The 24,964-nt window shown below is 35.9% G+C and overlaps 1 protein-coding gene across 1 annotated transcript in view; it reads right to left on the bottom strand.

The window, feature by feature from the left end:
- LOC150096378 (glutamyl aminopeptidase-like) overlaps nucleotides 1–24,964 on the bottom strand; it is a 365,847-nt gene that overhangs the window by 136,255 nt on the left and 204,628 nt on the right. The window contains exons 11-12 of the mRNA XM_090409047.1: nucleotides 23,570–23,625; nucleotides 907–1,054 (exon numbers count right to left, since the gene is read on the bottom strand). Coding sequence (XP_090265173.1) covers nucleotides 907–1,054; nucleotides 23,570–23,625 — 204 coding nt within the window. The remainder of the gene's footprint in view (nucleotides 1–906; nucleotides 1,055–23,569; nucleotides 23,626–24,964) is intronic.

Below are 24,964 nucleotides of genomic sequence, written 5' to 3'. Positions count from 1 at the left end.
AACATGAACAAAAAGAAGCTCCTTGACCAACTTTTAGAAGCCCTTATTCAACTTTTCAAATCTCTTAACACTCATCCTGAGATACTAATCAGCCTATAATTTGCTACCTCTGTCTTGGAGCCACATTCACGTAATAGAACTATCTTGCCCTCTTTTTACTCTTTTGGGACACTGCCAGTACTCACTGAAATTAAAAAGTCTGGTCAAAGGCACTTGTACTTTCTCATAATACATAAGGCAATATCCTGTCCGATCTTATACCTGTATTCACTTTGAGATTTTACAATATCTTTAGTTTATCGACCTCTAATTCACACACAAATAGTCTTCATTATATCTACCATGGATTATGCATCCCTCTTAAAGAAATCATTGAACATTTCAACTATTTCTGCGTTTTCCATCTCCTTTTCCACTAACTCATTAAAGTTATCCTTCCATAATCTTTTTTTTTTTCTCTCAACACAGCAAAAGAATTCTTTGACATTTCCTTTGGCTTGCTCACTGAATTTCCTGTTGTAATCTGATTTTGATACTGGTCATCGAATCCTAACATGCTATCATCCTTCTAGTCCTCTGTACTGCTCGTGAGCTTGCTGATCACAATTCTCTTTAATTACTTTTTTAGGCTCCCAGTTTAATAATCTCATGCATCCATTTATCTCCTACTTGATTTAGTCTGTAGACCTTTGGACCTTTGTATGCAGTTTCCAGTCTCTTGTGACATAGCATTATTTCAAGCTGGCTCCTAATCATTTATGAAATAATCACTAGCTTGTAGTTTCAAAACGGGTCTTTGATTTCTTGGAGATGCCAAAGAAAATAACACAATAACAATAATAGTAAAACTACTTGACAGGAATTTTTTCATTACTGAAGTAATACTAGAATAATAAAATCTCATACTTCAAGCTTCTCTGTATCTTCAGTTCCCTGCAATAACTGATCTAATATGGAGAACTCCCTTAAAGCAGCAATCCAGGGACTATAATCTTCTTCTTTCTTTAAATAGAGTGTGAGATCCAAGGCTAGATAAGCATCTAATATGTCATTTCTAAAAAATATGGGACAAAAGAGTAATAATTAATAAAAAATACCATTCTGTAAAGACCAATGCTGCACGAACATTGATCATTTCTAGTATGGAGGGGGGGGGATTATAAAATACACCTTTCTGTAGAAAGGATTCCATTATAACAAAAAAATGTTAAAACACTGATAGAATAAAACTGCCCTCCTAAAGTTTTGTAAGTGAACACAATATGTTTTTTAATGGATTGCCATTGGATGTTGTGAGTGCAAGCAGTGTGAATGAATTCAAGAATAAGTATGATAGCTGGTGTGTATAGTATGTGGCCTCCCTCAATGAGTCTCTGACTCCCTGGAGGTTAATACTAATTATTATTATTAAGACTCGCTTAATAATAATAATAATATGTTAGTGAATTTTCAAATTTTTTAGGTATTATTATTATTATTATTCGTGACACCTCCAAGAAATCCGAAGACTCATCGCGGGAGGACACCTACTATACAACTATCTCCACCACTACACCAAACCTCTACAACCAATCATCTCCATCAACGCCATCTACTGCCCACCACCACAACTGGTATTTTTTGTCTGTAAATTGCATGTGTTCTGAAGGGCTGATTTGTACGAATGAAAAACCTGAGTTTCCTTGAGAAAAAACCCTGCTACCTCCATATGAGATTGGGTAACTCACCTTCGAATGAAAAAGTCCACATAAAGATTCCTCCTGTCATGACGAGAATCAAACTTAGGCCTATTCCAATCGAAGGGAGTAATGTACCATTGTTCTTCCAATTTTTTTTTAAGTGCAAGGTAGAAACCTCCATACCTCAGACAGATTTCCAGAAAGACCTGGGGTTTGACTCCCATTTCGGATGCAGTATTTTACATCTGAAAGTAAGTTAATTGGTCTTCTAGAAAGGTGACACAGTTTTTTAACTTGTAAACTGGCCACCAGAACAAATGTAATATATAGACAGAGAAGACTACATGAATAAGGATTACCCAGCCCCATTGGCTCTGGTTTTAAAAAGTCTACATGTTACAATGTAGGATAGGTCTATGTATAAGCATTAAGCAAGAAAAACAGAACAGATGTGTAAGATATCAAGAATGAATCATGTAGAATCTGTCTACCTAATAACATAGCAAAAGCACCAAAAATGCTCATCTTGTAATATTAACAAATGAGCAGCAGGTATGATGAATTAAGTAAACTTAATGCTAATAAGGCAGTAGGACATTAATGTTTCTGAAGTGTCTCCATGGAGTCAAAGACTCATTGTAGTAGAAGATCAACTCTAATTACTGTTCAAACAACACCTTTCATAAGCCCATTCACCAGTGAAGTGTACAACCACTGTTGGCAATCTATTCACCATCTTCCTAGCAAAAAAAACCTAGTCTAATAACCATGCTAAACACACCATAAATTCCAGGGGTTGACCCCTTTTCCTCTCCATTCCTGTCATGTACTGAAAAAAATCCTTGGTGCCAATCCTATAAATCTTCTCTAATAACTTATAAATTTCTATCATGTCTTATCATATAAAGTTTGCACCTGAAGTATCTTCAGGACTGAGGCAACTGATGGTAAAGGTGGACCAAGATCTCATCACTCCTTGTCTTAGTATCTCCCATAATGCAAAGCACATCTCCTTGTATACATGTCTGCATGTACTATTCTTCTTGCACAACCTCTGAAAACGAGTCAACAACCTGTGCACTGACTCATTTTCAATCATGTTTCTTTGTCTCAGCTTACCTCTATCATATACCTTGGCAACAGATTCACAATTTCTACTTTTTAACTCTTGTTGTCCTTAAAAAAGTACAACCTCCACACAGTGTTTAAGCACAACCATAAACTTACTACCCTTATCCATTCTACCAAAGATCAGCTCTCTCCTCTCTCAGTTCCTGGAGTATATAGAGTACCCTGTTCCTGCAAGTTGGCTTACTTCGGACAGACAGCAACCATCCAATAGATCATCAACCATCTTTTTTTTTAATAGAACACAAATCATACATCTGCAATCAACACTATGGTCAATCTGGCCTTGCAGCCATGTTTCGAATAAAACCTACAGGATCTTCTGCAGAGCATGGAATGAGGAGTTGGGTGAAAAGGAGATTAATGCTGCTTCAGTGATATTCAAGAACTTTAGCAGAAGCAATCTCTAAATGTATTGCAAAGGTTAGAAGATTAAATAAGGTAGGTGTGAAATGGATGTATGAAGAAATTAAGCATGTAATATAGAGAAAAAAAGGCATTATGGAATCAACATAAGAAGAGTGGTAATAATCTATTCTGTGAGAAATACAAAGAACAAGCAAGGAGAGTAACTTGGTTGATAAAGGTGGCAAAAAATTCAGTATGAGCATAAGGTAACTAATGAAGCCAAAAAAAAAAAAAAAAAATCCTAGGGAGTTCTTTTGATATGTAGACAGCAAAAAAAAAAAAAAAAGAAAAAAAGTTATGGTAGAATGGCATTGTTTGGAGAAAATGGTATAAGGACAACTGCTGCAGAGGATATAGTTCAGATATTTAATGAGTAATTCATAACAGTCTTTCATCCGTGTGATCGTAACATCATGGAGAGTTTGAGAGCAGTGGATGATGATGAGAAGAGACAGACTGCTGTGAGTGAGGAAGACTTATATGAGGAATTAAACTTGATTGTGGGACTTCATAATATATTACTATGTATTTGGAAGGAATGGGTTAGGGAGTTGACTCTATTTGTCAACTCCCTAATTTGTATACATCTGCAATATTTGTCATATTTTTTTAATATGAGTCTTAAGGTGGGTCAAGTTCCAAAGGAGCAGAAGGAAAGCAACATTGTACCACTTTATAAAGCAGGAAACAGAATTCGAGCATCAATTATATGCCAATCTGTGTGTCAGGTGCTGTGGTTAAAGTATTGTAGCGGCTGGTGAGAACCAGAATCCAGAACTGAGTTGAAAACAGTGGGATTATCTTTGGACAGTATGGATTTGCTAAAGGGAGTTCATATTTTAGTAATCTATTTACTTATTATAATAAGGTGACACCAAAATTGGATGTGGGAGATGGATACACAGCAGTATACTTAGACCACATGACAAGTTGATAGTCAAACTAGAGTGGATGGGGTTAGATACCAGACTAGCGCATTGGATTGGAGATTGGCTGTCTGATAGGTATAAATAAGGGGATATTCAGTTGTTTGCAGATAATACAAAATTGGGATGAATTATAAGGAATAGAGCAGATGTTGTGGCCTTACAAGAAACTTGAATAGATTTAGTGAATGCACACAGGAGTGGGGATGCCAATTCAATGCTGGAAATGCAAGATTTTATTATTATTATTATTTTTTTTTTTTATGTGACACCCTCCAGACAGTCCAAAGACTCATTGAGGGAGGACACCTCCTCTACAATTCTCCGTCTCCACCACTCAATCCATCAACTAACACGAAATACAACTACCTTTATCATCTACAGTCATTTCCATCTACCACCGATCACCACCACTAGTATTTTCACAGACAATCGCAAACATCCATACCCATGGTGGGATTTGAACCCGCAGCCTTTCGGCTGGAGAGCGGATACACCAATCAGGCCGACATTAACCTCTGTGTACAAGGGTGGTCTCAAATGTTCTCAGCCATAACCATAGATGGAAAAACTATCAGCACAATTTTTATTTCTCAGTTAGTATATCTGTGATAAGCATCCATGTGAAATTGCAAGCCATTCCATAAAGTAGTTTGTTGTTTTATACAGCTGTCTGAAAAGCAAAAGTGTTGTGTGTATCTCTTGAAATAGATAAAATTGGGTATCGTGCAGTAATAAAATTCTTTGTAAAAGAAGGTTTTACACCAAAAGAAATTCATTTGAAGTTCATAAAAGTTTATGGACACTCTTCTCCTTTGTTTTTGACAATTAAGAAATGGGCTGCCAAGTTTAAACATGGCCGTACCAGCCTTGAAGATGATCAATGTGAAGGACATCCAAAAAATGTAACAACACCAGAAATCATTGAGCAAGTGCATGATATGGTATTGGATGACCAGCAAGTCAAAGTGCATGAAATTGCTGAGATTATGGGAATTTCAAAAGAACATGTAGGATATATTTTGCATGAAGAAACGAATACGAAAAAGCTTTGCGCAAGATAGGTGCACAGCAGATCGAAAACAAACTCTCAGGAAAATCTCTGAACAGTGCTTGGAGCGTTTTAACAAGAATAAAACTGATTTACAGTGTCAATTTATTACTATGGATGAGGCGTGGATTCACCATTACACACCAGAATCCAAACAGCAGTCAAAACAATTGTGGAAGGAAAACCGGTTGTTCAGTGCCAAAGACAAAGTCGGTTCCATCAGCAGAAAAGGCTGATGGCATTGGCCTTTTCTGCTGATGGAACCGACATTCCGATTTTTTTTGGAATGCTGAAGGCATTTTGTTTATTAATTATCTTGAGAAGGGTAAAACAATAACTGGTGAATATCATTCTGATCTTTTAATCAAACTAGAACGAAAAAATTCGTGAGAAAAGATCCAGCTTGCAGAAGAAAAAAAACATCTTTCATCAGGACAATGCACCTGCACACAAAGGTTTTCTGGCAATGGGAAAATTAAGGGATCTGCACTATGAATTGTTGGAACACCCACCCAAATATGGTGGATGTTCCACTAGATTTGACTCCCTCTGACTTCTATCTCTTGCCAAAACTAAAACTCTTCCTCGCTGGTCAGCATTTTTCTTCGAATCAAGAGGTAATTGCAGCTGTAGAGGGGCATTTTGCAGATCTTACTGACAACCACCACAGGGACAGGATAATGGCACTGGAGGATCAATGGAATAAATGTATTAGTCTTAAGGGAGATTATGTTGAAAAATAAAAATAATTTTGAAATTATAAATTCTTTTTTTCATTGTTAGGCCAAGAGCTTTTCAGACCACCCTCATACATCCTCCACAACGTTTTCTGCAACTTCTGCTTAACAATGCTATATATCCATCCAACTCTTAGCTGGTTTATTTTCCTGTCTCTGGGTATACAGCTTTTTTAAAACAGCACTTAACTAATTCCCATCACTGCGACATCTTTTCACTTCAGATTCTTTTCAAAATAAAAAAAAAAAAAAGATTGGATGAAGAATTTATTCCTGGTGGGAATATATTATTTAACGTGGAGGAAATAAGAGATCTTGGGGTAATGACAGATAAGGATCTAAAATTTAAAGGATATATTTCCAAAATTGTGAGGACAACACAACAAATTGGTGGATAGGAGGATAAAAGGTGATATGATAGAGATGTTTTAAGTTAGTGAGAGGATTTTATCAAATTAATCCAGAGGAGATTATAAAAAGAGTAGAAGGTGAGAGGAGCAATGATGTGGAGCACACCAACTTGTAAAAATAAGGAGATTCTGGTTCCACTGTATAAGGATCGGATTAGGTCACATATTGACTACTATGCACAGATTTGGCCACCTGGTTTTCAAAAGGATGAAGAAATGTTGCAAAGGGTCCAAAGACAACTAAGGTATTTTCTGATCTCTGGAATGTTGAATATGAAGAATGATTGAGAAGATGCAATTTACAGTGACTAGTGGATAGGAGGAAGAGGATAATACGAAGGTGGTCTGAAAAGTTCTCGGCCTAACAATGAAAAAACAAATTTATAATTTCAAAATTATTTTTATTTTTTTAACAAATTCTCCCTTAAGACTCATACATTTATTCCAGTGATGAACCAGTGCCATTCTCCTGTCACTGTAGTGGTTCTCAGTAAGATTTGCAAAATACCCCCTACAGCTGCTATCACTTCTTGATTCGAAGAAAAATGCTGACCAGCTAGGAAGAGTTTTAGTTTTGGGAAGAGAAAGAAGTCAGAGGGAGCCAAATCTGGGGAATAGGGTGGATGTTCCAACAATTCATAGTGCAGATCCCTTAATTTTCCCATTGCCAAAAACCTTTGTGGGAAGGTGCATTCTCCTGATGAAAGATGATTTTTTTCTTCTGCAAACAGGGTCTTTTCTAATGAATTTTTTCGTCTAGTCTGGTTAAAAGATTAGATATTCCCCAGTTGTTGTTTTACCCTTTTCAATGCCTTTAGCATCCCAAAACACCAATGCCATGATCTTTCCTGCTGATGGAATCGACTTTGTCTTCTTTGGTGTTCAACAACTGGCTTCTGTCCACTGTTTTGACTGCTGTTTGGATTCTGGTGTGTAATGGTGAATCCAAGTCTCATCCATAGTAATAAATCAACACATAAAATTAGTTTTATTCTTGTTAAAATGCTCCAAGCAGAAGATTTCATGCAAGTGCGTTTTTGAGCTGCTGTGAGCAAGTGCAGCACCCATCTTGTGCAAATCTTTTTCATATGCAATTCTTTTGCATATGAAAAAGATATATCCTACACCTTCTTTTGAATTTCATGCACTTTGACTAGCTGGTCATCCAATACCATATCGTGCACTTGATCAATGATTTCTGGTGCTACAATTTTTGGATTTCCTTTATGCAAATTATCTTCAAGGCTGGTACCAGAAGAAATGCGGATTGCAGAGTTTGGTGGATAGGAAGAAAAGAGATGATATGATAGAGACATTTAAGTTAGTGAGAGGATTTTATCAGATTAATCCAAAAAGGATTATAAAAAGAGTAGAAGGTGAGAGGGGAAGAACCAGAGGTCATTCCTGGAAGTTATGTAAGTGTGGTGAAGAAAGGTGTGAGGAGTAGATTTTTTACATGAAGAATTGTCATTATTATTATTACGCCCTCCATGGAGTTGACAGACTCCATGGAGGGTGTAATAATAATAATAATAATAACCTACTATGTATTTCACCCTTTTGGTCTCTATCTCAAACTGGATTACCTTAAATGCACTGTTCTCTCCTTCCCCATCTTCTTGTTAAACTTCTGTTTTTGGCCTTGAATTTTTCTGCTGTCATTAGCAACCTACCAACATGTTCCCTCTGTCCTCTCTAAAAATACTATACCTATTCAATTATATCATACAAAAATTGAATTGTAATTTTTCACTGATCAGTCTTGTAACTATGGTATTTTTAACGACAAAAACTGCACCACTGTTCTGTTACATTTCAATAATACTATAACAATGTGATAGTCTTTCCACACAGTATGTTACATAGCTGGCATGACGCCACTGTGAAGAACAGTGGCATCAGAGGCATCACTGCTTAAGGAATTCAATCAGAGGAACTTTGTTCAGTACAATGTCTGCAAAATGTATGCATTACTTAAAGCAAATGGACTTTGGTTGGAAAGTGGTGATGGTGGGAGAGTGTGATGCTACAAAAGCGGGGATCAGAAGTGCATGTTAGGTCACAAAATTGAAGTGGCGGATAGAACAAAGAACATGCATGAAAATGTGTGTGATAGTGTATCAGAAGATGGCATTAAAAGAGCTATTAAAAGTGACATGACTGAGAAAAAGAGAAAGTGATGATTGAAAGAATAATAGTATGACGAAGAATGAAGAGCTGGTTGTAATGAAGGTGATAGCTCACTTATGCAGAGTGATACACAGGATGAAGTGTGAGCTGGAGCAAATGCAGAAACTTCTGACAAGTGGTTCTGCTTATAGCAGAAAAAAAGAAGTACAAGAAAAGCGAAAGGAATGTTTGGCTAAGAGAGAAGGAAAAATTAAATTAAGGAGAGTGTTGTATGGCAATTCTATCATAAGAGGTGTGATTGGCAAGAGATAGAGAGAGAGAGACAAAATCATGCTTCCTGGGTGCAAAGATTAATGATGTTAGCGAGGCTATTAGAGCACAAAAAAAAGTAAAGCGAAAATAGTTGATTGATTTGTCTGGAAGAACAAATGATTTGAAAGGAGTAAAGTAGTATAAGGGAGGACATGAAAGAGTTACTAAAAGCAGCAAAATAAAAGAGTGAGAGAGAGAGAGAAGATAGCAAGTCTGTTGCATCAGTATGACAGAGTTCAGCTGAGGAGGGCCATAATAGCAGATGAATCAATGCAAAGGTTATGCATGGGGAATGACATGGAATTGTGAATGTGTGCAACAGGAAGGATGGCTTGCATCTGAATGGATTTGATGTTCAGAGTCTGGAACAAGCATTGTCAAATAAAGTGAAAGTGGATGTGCAATATGAGAAAAACAAGAGCTTTTGTGGGGGTGGGGAGCTGTTGAATGGGCACACAGATTACAGTAAGGACATTGAGCATAAGAATGTGCATAAAATACCACAGGTAATAAACCAGAATGGGATAGTTAGTATAAAGCATCAGGACAGCAATGGGTCTAATGGGATTTTGTACTTTATGCACACTAATGCCAAAAGCATTTGGAATAAGGGAGAGAAGTTTTGGGCTTGGTTACTTCATCCTGGCTAAAGCAAGACCTTCTCTACTATAAGGAAGTGAACATAAACCCTAAAACTGCAGAATAAAAAAAATAATAGAAACTCGAGAAATGAAATTCCTGCAAAGGAAAGCAGGCTGTACTCTATGGGACAAAAGAAGCACAGAAATACATAAAGAACTAAAAATAGACTCAGTATTGGACGAAGTATATGAATACCAAAAGAGGTGGATTGAACATATCAAAAGAAGGGACAGTTCAAGACTACCTAAAAAAATACTCCGAAACCACCCAGTTGGAGAGAAAGAAATCGAGGACAACCCAGGAGAAGATAGAATGCGACTGGAACAGGCAACTGGGCCTAAATCCTTGAAAGGATGATGATGGAAGCTCACATAAGTTGATACAGTTAGCAGGATAGAATGTGAAGGTTATAGTATTTTCAGGAGAGATAGAGAGAGAAGAATGGGGGAGAAGTATTATTGATGATAGCTGATGAATTGCAACCAAAGAAAGTAGAAGTTCAACTGCAGGCCAGTGAAAATAGCACATTTGAGGCCATCTAAGGTGAGCTGTGGGCAGCAGAACAAAATATACAGTTGGATGCTTCTATAGGGGGATGTAAAGGATGAGAGATGGTGTGAATTAGGAAATAAGCGCAATGAGTGGAGGGCAGGTAATTATTATGGAGGACTGCAACTATGGGAACATGGTTTGGAAGGAGGAGAGGACACATGGGAATAACAATTTTTCTCAGACTTTTGAAAGCACCGAAGCCTTAATTCATAGACCTAATCTTAATCGAAATGATTGTCTCACTATTCCAAAAGTGTGGGAAATTGTTATCCTCAATTGTATTCAATAATTTATCTGCTATATTTCAATTTAATTTAAATAACTTCAATTTCGGCACAGTAGTTTTTAATCCATGAACATGTGACTGTATACATAGAGGGATTTCAATTTAAGCATGTGTACTACTGTTTTTTGTTTTTTTTGAATTCAATTCCTACTGTTGTTCATTAGTTGTGCTGATGATGTCTTATGATACATAAGACGAAATATCTACATAATAAAAAAGTTATTTACTGTGGCATGTGTGTTATTCTATAGTTATCTATAAAAATGGAAATATGATAGGAGAGAATGAGAAAATAATGGTTGATAGTGTGGAAGGTGTGAGTGACTGTGGAAGTTTAGGAGATGGTTTTGTTTGGGAGAGTGAATTTAGATTAAGAGTGACTGACCTGCAGCGGGAGATAGATGAGTTGAAAGAGGAGGTGGAATGTCTAGTGAATGAGAGCAGAAGTATGAAAGATAAGATTAGGAGAATGGAAGAGATGAATGCAAGGCGAATCAGAGTAGGAGAGAGAGAGAATTTAAGGAGTATGAGTGAGAGGTATGGGGGTGCTAGAAGAGGAGAGATTGGAAACAGTAGAAGAGAAGGAATGAGAGAGAGGTATGGGAATGCTAGCAGACGAGAGGATGAAAACAGTAGGAGAGACGGAATGAGAGAGAGATATGGAAGTGCTAGAAGAGGAGAGAATGGAAACGGTAGGAGAGATGGAATGAGAGAGAGGTATGGGAATGCTAGAAGACGAGCGGATGGAAACAGTAGTAGGAGAGACAGAATGAGAGAGGGATATGGAAGTGCTAGAAGTGGAGAAAATGGAAACAGTAGGAGAGAGGGAATGAGAGAGATGTATGGGAGTGCTAGAAGAGGAGAGAATGGAAACAGTAGAAGAGAGAGGTATGGGAATGAAAGAAGAGGAGAGAATGGAAACAATAGGAGCGATGGAATGGTAAGAGGTATAATGTATGGTGACTCAATGATCCGTGGTGTTCAGGATAGGATGCGTGAGGAGTGTTTGCCAGGAGGAACAATAGAAAGGGTGGCTATGGCAATTAAGAGAAGTGAAAGGGTGGATGAGATGATTGTGATGGTAGGAACGAATGACTTGAGTGGTAATGTAAGTCGGGCAGCGAGAGATATGAGATTTTTGCTTGAGACTGTACGGAAGAAGACAGAGAGAGGAAAAATAGTGTGCGTGTTGCCTAGGTATGATAATGATGAGCTGAGCAGAAGAGCGGTGATATTGAATGGCATAATAGCGAGAATGTGTGACAAGAGAGGACTGGTATATGTGGATGCTTGGAGTGCGTTTGAGGAAAGAGAGGAGTTGTTTGCGAGAGACCGTTTGCATTTGAATGAGGAAGGACGTAGGCATCTGGAGAGATTGCTGTTCTGAACGAGTCAGTGTGTCCCAGGGAGGATGATAGCAGGGGTGGCCTCTTGTGGGAATGGATACTTGGGAGAAGGGAGACAATGTCAGGTAAGACTGAGCCCAGTGGAGTCTAGAAGGGATAATGCTGGGTATAGAAACAATGGCATTTATATGCTGTATACTAATGCCAGGAGTATCCGGAATAAGGGAGAGGAATTGGTGGCGCAGATAGCATCAGCCTGGCCAAAAATTATTGCGATCACTGAGACGTGGTTGACAGAAGAGGATATAAAAACAGGAATAGAAGTCACTGGGTATAGCATTTTTCGCCAGGATAGGAGGGGAAAGCGTGGTGGTGGGGTGCTGCTTATGATAAGTGATGACCTATGTCCTCTAAGAGTGGAGAATTTGGAAGGTAGTGAGACAAATGATTTTGAGAGCGTATGGTGTGAGGTAGAGGTAGGCAAGACAGGATATTTAGTGGGGTGTTGCTACAGACCCAGGAGCACAGAGGATGGGGACCAGGAGATGTTTAGACAGCTAAGTTTGGCAAGTGCAAGAAGAATGATTGTTATGGGAGATTTTAACTTCAGTAGTATAAATTGGAGAGAGGAAGATGCATGTAACAATAGGGGAATGGAATTTCTAGAATTCTTGAGGGACAAATGTCTTAGGCAACATGTAACAGAGGGAACAAGAGGTTCAAAAATTTTGGATTTGGTTATAGCATCAGAAGAGTTGATAATAACTGAGTTGACGTCTCTCCCACCAGTTGGAGAGAGTGACCATATGGTTTTGACTTGGAAAATGAATAGACATGCAGGAGTATCAAAGAGACGGGAACTTATGTGGAATTATAAGGCAGGTGATTATAATAGTCTTAGACGTCAACTTCGGGAAGTTTCATGGAGGGAGGAATTGGAAGGCCAGGATATCACCAGTGCGTGGGAAATTGTGAAAGAATATTTGTTATCAGCAATGGTAAGTTGTATATACCACGAGTGAAGAAGAGGGCGCAATTTGGAGTAAAGTGGATGACAAACAATATTAAACAGGAATTGCATGCGAAAAAGAGGCTATGGAAGAGATATAAGGAGACAGGTGAAGAGATGCATGAGGAATATAAGACACAGGCCAGAAGAGTGACTCGTGTGGTAAGGAAAGCGAAACTGGAATATGAGAGGAGATTGGCCCTAAGATCCAAAGAAAATCCTAGGGAATTTTTTAGCTATGTGGCCAGTAGGAGGAGAAATGACTGTGGAAGAATGATATTGTGGGATAAAAATGGGAATAGAGTGACTGATGCAGAGGACATAGTGGAATTGTTCAATGAACACTTTATTGGAGTATTTCATCCTAGAGGAGTCAGTTTTAATGCTAGAGGGATAGGACTGGTACGAGGTCTGGAGGTACAGGAGGAGAGTGTGTTTCAGATACTGAGTACTCTGGATGTCAGTAAAGCTGTGGGACTGGATGGTATTTCGCCACGAGTTTTGAGAGAATGTGCTAGGGAATTGACAATACCTTTAACGTGGCTTTTCAGTGAAAGTCTGGCTTTGGCAAAGGTGCCCAGGGAATGGAAGGAAGGTAAGATAGTGCCATTGCATAAGGGTGGTAACAGACTGGAAGTGTCTAATTATAGGCCAGTCTGTGTGTCATCAGTAGTTGTTAAGATCTTGGAGAAAGTAGTGAGGGACCGTGTACAGCATTGGGCAGATGAGGGTAATGTTATCTGTGAGAATCAACATGGATTTGTGAAAGGACGCTCTTGTTTTAGCAATATGCTAGCCTTTTATAATAAAGTTACAAGAGCATTAGATGAGGGAAAGGCATATACTGCAATTTTCTTAGACTTGGCGAAGGCATTTGACAGGGTGCCACATGATAAGCTGATATTTAAGTTGCAGCACATGGGTCTGGATGTCAGATTGGTCAACTGGATTCAGGATTGGCTGTCTGATAGGTATCAGAGAGTTGTGTATGGTGGAGCAGTTTCCAGGAGGCAGAGGGTTACAAGTGGGGTCCCACAGGGCTCAGTACTAGGACCTATATTGTTTAACCTTTATATCAATGACATAGCCAGTGGATTGCAGGGGGATATTCAGTTGTTTGCGGATGATGCGAAGCTTGGAAGGATTATTAGTAATAGTGCAGATGTGGTAGCCCTGCAAGAGGATTTAAATAAGCTAGATAGATGGGCAAATGAATGGGGGTGTCAGTTTAATGCAGCAAAATGTAAGGTCTTGAGGTTTGGGAAACATCGATGGGATGCTGCATACTCTATGGGAGGAGTTATACTGGAGGAAGTAGGGGAGACAAGAGATCTGGGGTTGATGATTGATAGAAACCTGAAGTTTAGGGGACATATTGCAAAGGTGGTGAAGGTAACACAGAGGATTGCTGCTATTATGAGAAGGACACTGACCTGCAGAGATAAGAGGGTTATCATTCCGTTGTATAAGTCTCTGATCAGACCACACTTGGACTATTGTTCTCAGATTTGGTCCCCAGGATTTGAAGGGGATAAATTAACCGTGGAAAGGATACAAAGACGGATGACAAAGATGGTTTCAGGACTGTACAAGGATAGTTATGAGGATCGGCTGAGAGAATGTGGACTGCAGAGTTTGGTGGATAGAAGAAGGAGAGGTGATATGATTGAGACTTTTAAACTGTTGAGAGGTGGTTACAGGGTTCACACTGGGGAGTTCTTTCGCTTGGTTGATCAGCGGGAAGGAGTGATGACAAGAGGCCATCCCTGGAAGTTACGAAAGGAAACTGTGAGCAAGAGGGTAAGGAGTGGTTTCTTTGTGTGGAGGGTGGTTGAGCCGTGGAATGCATTGCCTGATGGAGTGGTGGGAGCGAGAACGGTCAGTGGGTTTAAGGAGTGGTATGATAAACTTTGTGTTTCTCAGGGGGGGACTTCCCCTCGATGAGTCTTGACAGACTTTATGTCTTAGAAAGGACCTCCCTCGATGAGTCTTTTGACTCCTTGGAGGCCTGAATAATAATAATAATAATAATAATAACTGAATGTGAGAATTACAGAGGAATTTCTCTACTGAGTGTTCCTGGTAAGATTTATGCAAGTATTCTCAAGAAACAACTAAGAAAACTTGTGGAGAAGAAGCTTGGAAACACGCTGAGTTCAGGCCAAACAGAGGTTGTCAGGATCAGATTTTCACTTTAAGACAAAGAGTTGAGAAATCATGGGAATATAACAAGGATCTTCATTTAAGTTTTGTAGATCTGGAAAAAGCATATGACAAGGTGCCAACAGGGAAGCTGTTCAAAACACTCCAGTTGTATGGTGTAAATAGGATATTATGTTAAGAACATAGTCCCTATTTGAGTTGTAAATCAGCAGCTAGAACTGAAGGAAGCATAGGAAGATGGTTTGATGTTAAGTCAGGTGTGTGACAAGAGTGTACATTATCTCCATGTGAAGAGGCTTAAGTGCTGTGAGGACATCATATTGGAGGCTTAATGGATTGTATACAGGAAGTATTAAGTATTAATACTTCCTGTATACAATAGGAGGAAGTATTTAATAGTCATCATCATACGTATCAAGGATTTAGGCCTAGCATGGCCTGTTCCGGCCTTAGAAGTCATCGTTGAATCATTTAAGAGGACGTCCTGGTTTTCTTTTTCCTAATGGCTTGTACTTTAAGGCTTGTTTTGGTAATCTTTCTGTTTTCATTCTTTGAACGCGTTCCATCCATTTATGTTTATATTTTTTAATTTTTTCTATTACTGGTTCTTGGTTTAATTCTTTCATAATATCTTCGTTTCTTTTGGGATCAAATAGGGTATACTTTGTAGTTTTTCTCATAAACTTCATTTCTGCTGTTGTTAATTTTTGTTTGTCTTTTTGTTTTATTGTCCAGATTTCGCTTCCATACATTAAGACCAGTAAGGCTAATGTATTGTATACTTTTAGCCTGGTTTGTTTTTGAACTAGGTTTGGTTTAAATATAGAGTTAATTACACCTGTTATTTTTAAATATTTTGCAATTTTTGCGTTTATATCTTTTTCATTTTCATATGTGATCATACATCCTAGGAGTTAAATGAATTCACCTGTTCTAAGATCTTGTTATCTATTACTATTTTAGTTCTTGCTGGATCTTGTCCTTTAAAGGCCATAGTTTTTGATTTTTCCGTTGATATTATCATACCATAATCTTTGGATATCTCATTTAGATTTAAAATAGCTTTCTGTAAGTTATCTTCAGAATTTGTAATTATTATTTGGTCGTCTGTAAAGAGGAGAGTGTTTAAGTTAACTGTAGGTGAAAGTTTAATTCCTTGGTGTAAATTTTTACTCCATTTTATTATTATTTCATTTAAGTAGATATTAAAAAGAGTTGCTGAGAGGGGACATCCCTGTCGGACCCCTTGGTTTATCTCTCTTGTATATGATAGCTCGTGATTTAATCTTATTTGTATTTGATTATTTTCATATATATTTGTGATAGCTTTTAGGATATTATTTGGTATTTGTCTTTCTTTTAGTATGTTAAATAATATGTTTCTTGGTTTATCTCTCTTGTATATGATAGCTCATGATTTAATCTTATTTGTATTTGATTATTTTCATATATATTTGTGATAGCTTTTAGGATATTATTTGGTATTTGTCTTTCTTTTAGTATGTTAAATAATATGTTTCTTTTAACTTTGTCAAATGCTTTTTCAAAGTCGTAATATGTGTTTCCAAATTATATTCTCTTCTTTTCTCTACTATTAATTTTAGGCAAAAGGCTGGGTCTATACATGATCGTCCTTTTCTAAATCCATTCTGTACCTCAAGAATAAAGTTTTCAGAATATTTCATTAGTTTGTTATTTAAGATTCTGCTATATATTTTGTAACAGGAATTTAGTATACTGATACCTCTATAGTTTTTAGGGTCATCTCTATTACCTTTCTTAAAGATAGGAATCACAATTGCTTTTTTCCATTCTATTGGGGAGATACCAGTTGAGTAAATTTTATTTAAAAATAATAAGAGTCTTTTTTTGAATCTTGTTCCTGCGCATTTATATAGTTCTGAACCTAGCTTATCTTCTCCAGGTGATTTTCCGTTTCTTGTTTCTTTCAGGCTGATTTCTAATTCTTCTTCAGTTATTTCCTTTTCATTTTCGTTAATTGTTTGCCAGTTGTCTTTTTTAAAATATTTGTCTGTCCATAGTTCTGTGTAGTAATTTAGAAATTCTTCTAATTTTAATTCAGTGTTTAGTTTTATGTTTTCTTTGGTATCTGCATTTAGGTGTTTCAAAATCTTATATACATTGGGTCTTATTTTATATAAATCATGTTCTAAATTAGAAACAAATTTATTCCATGATTCTCTATGTCTTTTTCTGACTTCTCTTTTAGCTATGGCTCTTATTTTTTTATATTCTATTTCATCTTCTAATCTTTTACTGCTTAACCATTTGTGATAGGCTTCTTTTTTCTTTTTAATTATTTCTTTGATTGTATCATCCCATATCTTCAGTTTTTTTCTTTTATTGAATTTTTTGGTCTTTCCTAAGCTTTCATTTGCTGCTGCATTTAGTATCGTTTTTATATTAAGCCATTCTATTTCTATTTCTTCATTTTGTTTTATTTTATCTAGATATTGGTTAATTCTTTGTTCATATAGCCATTCTACATTTGTGTCATTCAATAGTCTAGTTTTATAAACAAATGTTTCAATTTTTCTTTCTGTTCTTGTTACTTGTAGCCATTTAGGTGGTAATCTTAATTTTATTTTAACAAGGAAGTGGTCACTACTTATTTCATATCCTCTGTGAACTCTAACATCTAGTGAAAATTTTGATGTCTTTTCATTTAATATGAAGTAATCTAATATTGATTTCCATCCTCTTGCTGCCCAAGTATATTTATGTATGTCTTTATGTTTATAGAAGGAATTCATTATTTTTTGGTTATTATAAACTACAAAGTCAATCAGTTTTTTACCATTTCTGTTTAGAGTGTGTTCTCCATGTATTCCTATATTATTATTAATTTTCGTGTTCCCAATTCTTGCATTTAAGTCTCCTGCTAAAATTATGTAGTCATTTTTATTTATTTTATTATATATGTTTTGTAGCTGATTATAAAAATCAATATTATCCTGTTCTCTTCCTTCTTCTGGGGCATATAAACCAATTATTGTTAAATAGCCTCTATCTATTTTTATTTTAGCTTCTGTTATTCTTTCATTCCATAATTTATAATGTTTTAACTGTTTTGAAAGGGAGTTATGAATCCAAATCATGACTCCTGCTTGTGCTCTTTGGTCTGACTCTACTGTATATCACATTAAAATTTTCAGTTCTCATAGTTCCTTTTAATTTCTTTTTTGTTTCAGTGATTACTGTTATTTTAAAATTTCTTTCATTTAGTAACTGGTCTAATTCTATTTCTTTATATGCTATTCCTCTTACATTCCAGTTTGCTATGTGTATTATATTTTGTCGTTTCCATTTTCGTTTTCCTTTTCCATTCCGGGGTCATTTCCCATAGATTCAATCCGATTATCTTTTTCTGTCAGCTTACAAGTAGGATTATGTTCTCCATGTCAGGGGACATGGAGAACATAATCATGGTCAGAACATGACGATGGAATAGTTCAGTGGTAGGGCTGCTACCTTAAGGCTTCTGAACTAGCCTTCTTCCGAATTTAAACCCATAGGAGGAATAGGGTATATTGAAGGGGAAAGAGTAGATTATAGAAGAAATATAGTAAGGTTTATAGAGAGGGCATAGTTGTAAGGCCAGAAATTAAAAGGTGTTTAGAGTATTTAATAGTAGGAAGTATTAAATTCTGTTTTAATCCTTTCTGAGTGCTGTATATACAATCCATTAAGCCTCCAATATGATGCACATTATCTCCACTATTATTCATCATCTATATTGATCACAGTATGATGGAAAGTGGTATTAAACCTGATATCCAAATTGGAGATGTTAATCTCAGCTCTTTACTTTATGCAGATTATGTTATACTCCTAAATAAATCCATGAAAAGTCTGCATGATTCCTTCACCAAATTGAATAACTGCTGTAATAAATTTGGCATGAAAATCAGCATTAAAAAGACAAAGATAATGAAAATATGCAGAAATACTGAAACATCAACTGCATCCTGAATGGAGGACCTACAGAACAAGTAAAACATTTCAGCTATTTATGCACAATATTTATTATTATTATTATGTGACACCTCCAGGGAGTCCAAGGACTCATCGAGGGAGGGCACCTACTCTACAGTGCTGTCTCACCACTCAATCCACCAACTACAATGAACCGCAACTACACCAATGCAATCTACCACCCACCACCACCACCACTAGTATTTCCACAGACAATCATAAACGTCCAAGTCCACAGCAGGATTCACATCTGCAGCCTTTTGGCTGGAGAGAGGATATGCTAACCACTCGGCCGACCAGGCCAGTCATTTAGTGAAGAGGGTAAATTAAATTTGGAAATAGACAGCAGAATTAGCATATCTGGTATGGTAGGAAGTCAACTGAATAAATTTATATGGAATAAGACAGCGATTAGTCAAAACACTAAACTAGCTGTACACAAGATGGTGTTCAAAACCAATTTTGATTTATGGATCTGAGAGCTGGGTTAGAAATAAAACTCTTGATCAAAGACTGGAGACCAGAGATATGAGAGTCCTGAGAAAGATTAGGGGACTGAACAGGAGACATCAATGGCTGTATCATATTAAAAACAAGGCTATTAGGAAAGAACTTGATATTGTTAGCATTCAAGAATGTGTTAGCAGAGCTAATCTCAGGTGGTATGGTCACTTAAACAGAATGGGAGGGGAAAGGTTAGCTAAACAAGTATTTTTTTCCAGGATGGAAGGAAAAGATACAGAGGAAGACCAAAATGTCAGTGGATTGATACAGTACAATGTGCCTTAGAAGCAGTGCCAGTGCCAGGTTATTTTGCTCCCTAGGCAAAGTTTACAAGTGTACCCCTTATTTCACAAGTTGGATATTTTTTTAAATGAAATTTTAAATATAAAAAATAAAAATTATTTTGGCATATTTTATTAATAATATACAAAGTAATATACAATATGTATAATATGTGAAAATCAAATTTTAATTTTTCTTGCCTTCAATTTTGCAAAATTTTCTACCATTTCCTTTAAATCTAGTGTAGAAGCTAGCTCATGTTCGATTGAAATTGTTGCCAAATCTGTTAACCTGTTTTGAGACATTGTTGAGCGCAAATATGTTTTAATAAGTTTTAACTTTGAGAAACTACATTCTCCACTTGTTACTGAAACTGGAAGTGTCAGGAGAATTCTTAGTGCAACAAAAACATCGAGTATGCAGTCGACAAGATTTTGCTGTACTATAAAGAATAGTACTTCTTGTGGTGGCATGGATTTTGGAAGTCTTCGAGCTATTGCTTGAAGTTCATTGCAGAGATCCTCGGCATCAATATCTTTATTAGCATTATGAATCAAAACATTTTCAAGATTTTTGCAATCATTTAGTAAATCAGCAGTTGTTTTTTCAGTGATATTATATATATCATAAAGAAATCCAAATAGAACATTATGCTGCTGAAGTTGTTGGAACCTCTCTTCAATTGACTGTGTAGCCATATCCAATACACAATAGTAAAATTCTATTTTGAACGTCTGCTGAGGATCTTGCAAAGCCTCATCTTGACATTCATATTCGAACTGCCGTCTTTGTCTTCTCTTTCTGTTTCTTTCTATTTCAAAATTCTGTTGAATCTCCAGTTCTTTTGCGGTTTCAACAGCATCAGTCAAAATTTTTTCAAAACCCTTATCAGTTCTACATTCTAGAAGGTATTCTTTGGTTACTTGTAGTTGCTTCATAACTGAATTTAAATCAGCCTCTTTTCTCTGTATCATTTTGCTTGAAATGTTTACCTCATAAAGGATGTTGTACCACATGACAAGGGATACTATGAACTTAAATTTACAAATGGAAGCAAGGGCTTTTGCTTCATGTCGGGTAGTATTTCCAGTTGAATTATTTAATCTTGGGTCATCAAAAATTTGCATGAGTGCATCATATATACTGACAAGATGATACCTTAGTGGTTTTAAAGCATCAATACAGCTCTCCCAACTTGTGTTACTCAACAGTTTAATAGTCAAGTCCGAGATACAAGTAGAAAGAATTTGCCAAAGATGAGTAGATGCAGAGAAATATTTATAAATCTGTTGAACTAAAGTAAAGAAGCTGGTTGCATCTAAACAACACCTGGAAGCGTTTGACCACTAAATTTAAAGAGTGTGAACTACAAGGAATAAAGAAGGCCCGAGGATTTATATCTAGACCTCTCTTTTGAATACCATTTTCTTTGGCCTTCATATTACTTCTGTTATCATATCATTGACCACAGAGATTCTCGATCGGTAATTCCATTTGCCTTAGATGTTCAATTAAAGTTTCTGTTATGAATGAACCTGTAGTTTCCTCTAGAGGAACAAATTCTAAAAAATGCTCTCTTACTATTACCTCAGGTTTGGACATCTCACTATCTGATGTAATGACAATATCAACAAAACGTACAATCATTGTCAGCTGTTCAATATGGCTAACGCCTGGAGTGCAATCCAAGATGACTGAATAATATTTTGCCGATTTTACAAGGGATAAGATATTATTTTTATAGCTTTTGCCAAGATTTGTATAAGCTCATTTTGAATATCTTTTCCTAAATAATGGATGATTATTTCTTGACTTTTGACTCTACGTACATGTTCTTTCATTACATGATCAAAGAGAGCTAAATATTCTACAAACTTCAAAAAATTATTGTTACTGGCAGTGTACAACTTTTCGTTAGTAATGCGAAATGCAAGAGTTTGTATGCCAAGTACTCTAACTAAAGCAATCAAACGTTTCAATATTTGACGCCAGTATTGCTGTTCTTCTCTGATTGTTTGCTGATTGAAATTATCAAGAGTTGTTTCTGCAATTAATTGCAATCCAAGTTCTTTCCAAGTTTGATAGTTTTCTAAATGAGAAGTACTCCTTTCATGTGAAGAAAGAATTACTCCAATATTTTTCCAGTCTTTGACTCCTGATTTTTGTAGAGTTGATGTAGTTTTTTTACTGAATATTTTACAGCAAAAACAAAAACTGCATCCTTTGATACTGAATATATTAACCATCGACAGTATACTACTTCATTGTTCGGAAGTATCCTCTTGTAGTGTAAAGAGGAAAATCTTATTTTTTGTGAATCTTTGGGGAAATCGTATGACACAATCTGTTGTGGTCCATTTTGAAAATTATTGTTAAAATGAGAAGACCAATCTGCGGGATTACTGTAATTTAATACAGGAATAGTAGTATCTTCTTCTTCTGGTTTACCTTTGGTATTTTGGTTTTCTTTATTTTGCACATCTGTTCTTGGATCGTTATCGTTAATAAGAGTAACACAACATTCATTTTTCGTATCTTCAGCAAAAGAATTATCATGTTCATCTTTATTAGTTGTTTCTCTTGTGCAGAGATATTTCAAGAAAGAATCCTCTTGCTTTGCTAGTTCTTTAGCTTTTTCTGATTTTCTTTTCCGATACTGAGCTCCAGCGGGTCGTTTTTCAATCAGCCATAGTTAACTAAAAAACTATACTTTTATAAATAAACTTTCTTATAAAAATAAAAGTATTTTTAAAAAAGTCACAGACTTATTAATTACTCACATGTTATTATTAATTAATTTATCATTAATTCATTTTTGACACTAAAATTAACTTGAAAAATTAATAAATGTTTTTTAAATTATTTTTAACAAATTAATTTTTAATAATTGATTATTGAAAATAAAATGAACTCACCTCATTCAATCGCTCGATACTTGGAACAACTTATGGAGATATTGAAACACCTTTCAATATCTCCATAATCCCCACTTTCTCCACACATTGTTTGGAAAATCCCCACTAAATCCCCACATATACTAAAATGTTTCTAATTGACATTAAACAAAATAAAATTGTCTTTCAGGTTAAATTAATAGGCAAATTAATAGAGCTTTTTTTATTTTCTTTTTTGATTAATTGGAAAATTCTCTGTTATAATTCATTTACAAAAAAAAAAAAAAGTTATAAAATACCAAAATTTAATATTTTAAAATGTTAACATTTTAAAATATTTATCTTAACTGAATTTTAAATAGTGGTAAGTTCAAATCATTTAGGTAAGGAACAAAAAAGAACCAAAAGTTAAATAGTAAAATAGTGTGATGTGCGAGGGATAAGGAAAAAGAATCGATACCTAAATCATATATCACTATTTAATTTTGATATTTTAGTAAAGTATGAATAAAGCATAGCTTGAATTTTTGTGCCCCTTCATGGCTTGCGCCCTAGGCAGTTGCCTAGTTTGCCTAAATGGTAATGTCGGTCCTGGGATGAGAAGGAGGTGGAGAGCATCCAAGATGTATCAGGTCTATAGAATGAACCTTATGATGAAAGTTTGTAAGATTGTAAGATTTTTGGCCTACAGGAATTGGTTGACAAGCAGAAAAGGGGTGGTATGATTGAGACACAAATTACAAAATGAAGGATTTTTGCAAGATTAATACAGAAGAAATGTTGCAGAACACGTCTTCAGTGAGAGAACTAGGGGACATCCTTGGAAACTGCAAAGGAGTGTAGTTATCAGGGGTGTCAGGACTAGATTTTTTGCCAGGAGAATGGTGAATGAGTGGAATAGGTTGCGTATATAATCTGCCGTGGGTGCCATGACTGTGAATGAGTTCAAAGCAAAGTATGATAGATATTGTGTGAATGATGAATAGTGCTTGGCATGATGTTTAGCTCCCTTGATGAGTCTAAAGACTCCACAAAGTAGCCCACAATAATAATAATAAAGCCATGCAAAAATGAGAACCAGTAATAGAAATAAAAATAAAAATTAACTACATACCTTGCTAAAGTAAGTGCATCATCCAAAATGTTGGCTCTATCTGTTGGATACAATTTCTGAAATAATATAGAACTGCTAATTTCAAATGTTAATTAATAGTCAACTCATATAAAATTTAAAATGTGATCATACAGACAAAAAATTACAGAACATTGTGTCTTCTTACTAGTACATCTTTCCAAACTCTTTTTCATTTATTTTTTGGTTACATGTGGAGATTATTTTTAATTATTTTTAAACTGTCTGGAGAAAACATTCAATTAATGAAGACAATACACTCACCAGGTGTTCTTAATTGACTTGGTGCAATCAGCCAATCATATGTTTTGTGATGTACTCTGTATAACTCTATTATTACTGTTATTATTATCATTGTTATTATTATTATTATTATTATTATTATTATTAGCATGAGACTCTGCTAATATCTCGCATTATCTCTGCTTATCCATTCTCGAATATTAATATGCCAAGTTATTTTATAATTTCTTCATTATTAATTGGATTTTGCTAGTTATTCCAGCCAAACACACTACAACATGTGTTTTAGCTGGTTTCTCTCTCTTGTTCCATGTATATTCCATGGACATCATGGGAGGTCCACACTGACCATTATTCACACAATACCTATCATACCTCTCTTTAAATTCACTCCCCCATTGAAGTACTTGCAACCATCTTTTGCAATCCATTACAGTCATTTGCCACTTTAAAAGCACAAAATCTATTCCTCACACCCATAGTACTAAACCAGCCTCATACATGACTTCCAAGGGAGGGGTTATCCCTCTCTGTACTCATCATGTATCGAAAAATTTCTTTTGTATCAATCTCATAAAATCCCTTTCGTGACTTATAAGTTTCTATCATGGCCCCTCTTTTTTACCTATCAACTAAGCTTTGCAACCCACCCTCACAGCTTGGTCACACATGTGTGGATCCTCTCTGTCACATCCTGATTCCCAAGAAACCAAGGCGACCAGATCTATGCACCGTAGTCAAAATACTGCTGTATCATAGTTTTATAAAGAGGGATGATAATCTCTTTATATTTACTTGTTGGTGTATTCTTCACATTCCAAGTAATCCTTTTGAGCTATTTTGCCAACTTATTTTGGAGTATGTCATCTGAACTTTATATTATAGTAGCATCAATTCCTTGCAGTCCAATACCATTAATGTAATTTTTTTCATAACCTTACACTTTAACATATTAAACTTAGAGCCACTATCCATTGCTCACATTGCCAGTTTATTTAAATCAGATGGCTAGCTCTCTATATTATCTTTATCAACTGTTGCTCACCAATTTTGGATCATCAGCAAACAACTAAATGCACCCACTCAAATGATTTCCCTCTATCATTAATATAAAAATTAAACAACAGCAGCCTA

Source organism: Typopeltis vanoorti, chromosome 19 (assembly GCF_054136105.1).
Source record: "Typopeltis vanoorti isolate ZY-2024b chromosome 19, IOZ_Tvanoo_1.0, whole genome shotgun sequence".
Taxonomy (NCBI): domain Eukaryota; kingdom Metazoa; phylum Arthropoda; class Arachnida; order Uropygi; family Thelyphonidae; genus Typopeltis; species Typopeltis vanoorti.
The sequence above is the reverse complement of the archived record's forward strand: the minus strand, read 5'-3'. Positions and strand labels throughout refer to the sequence as shown.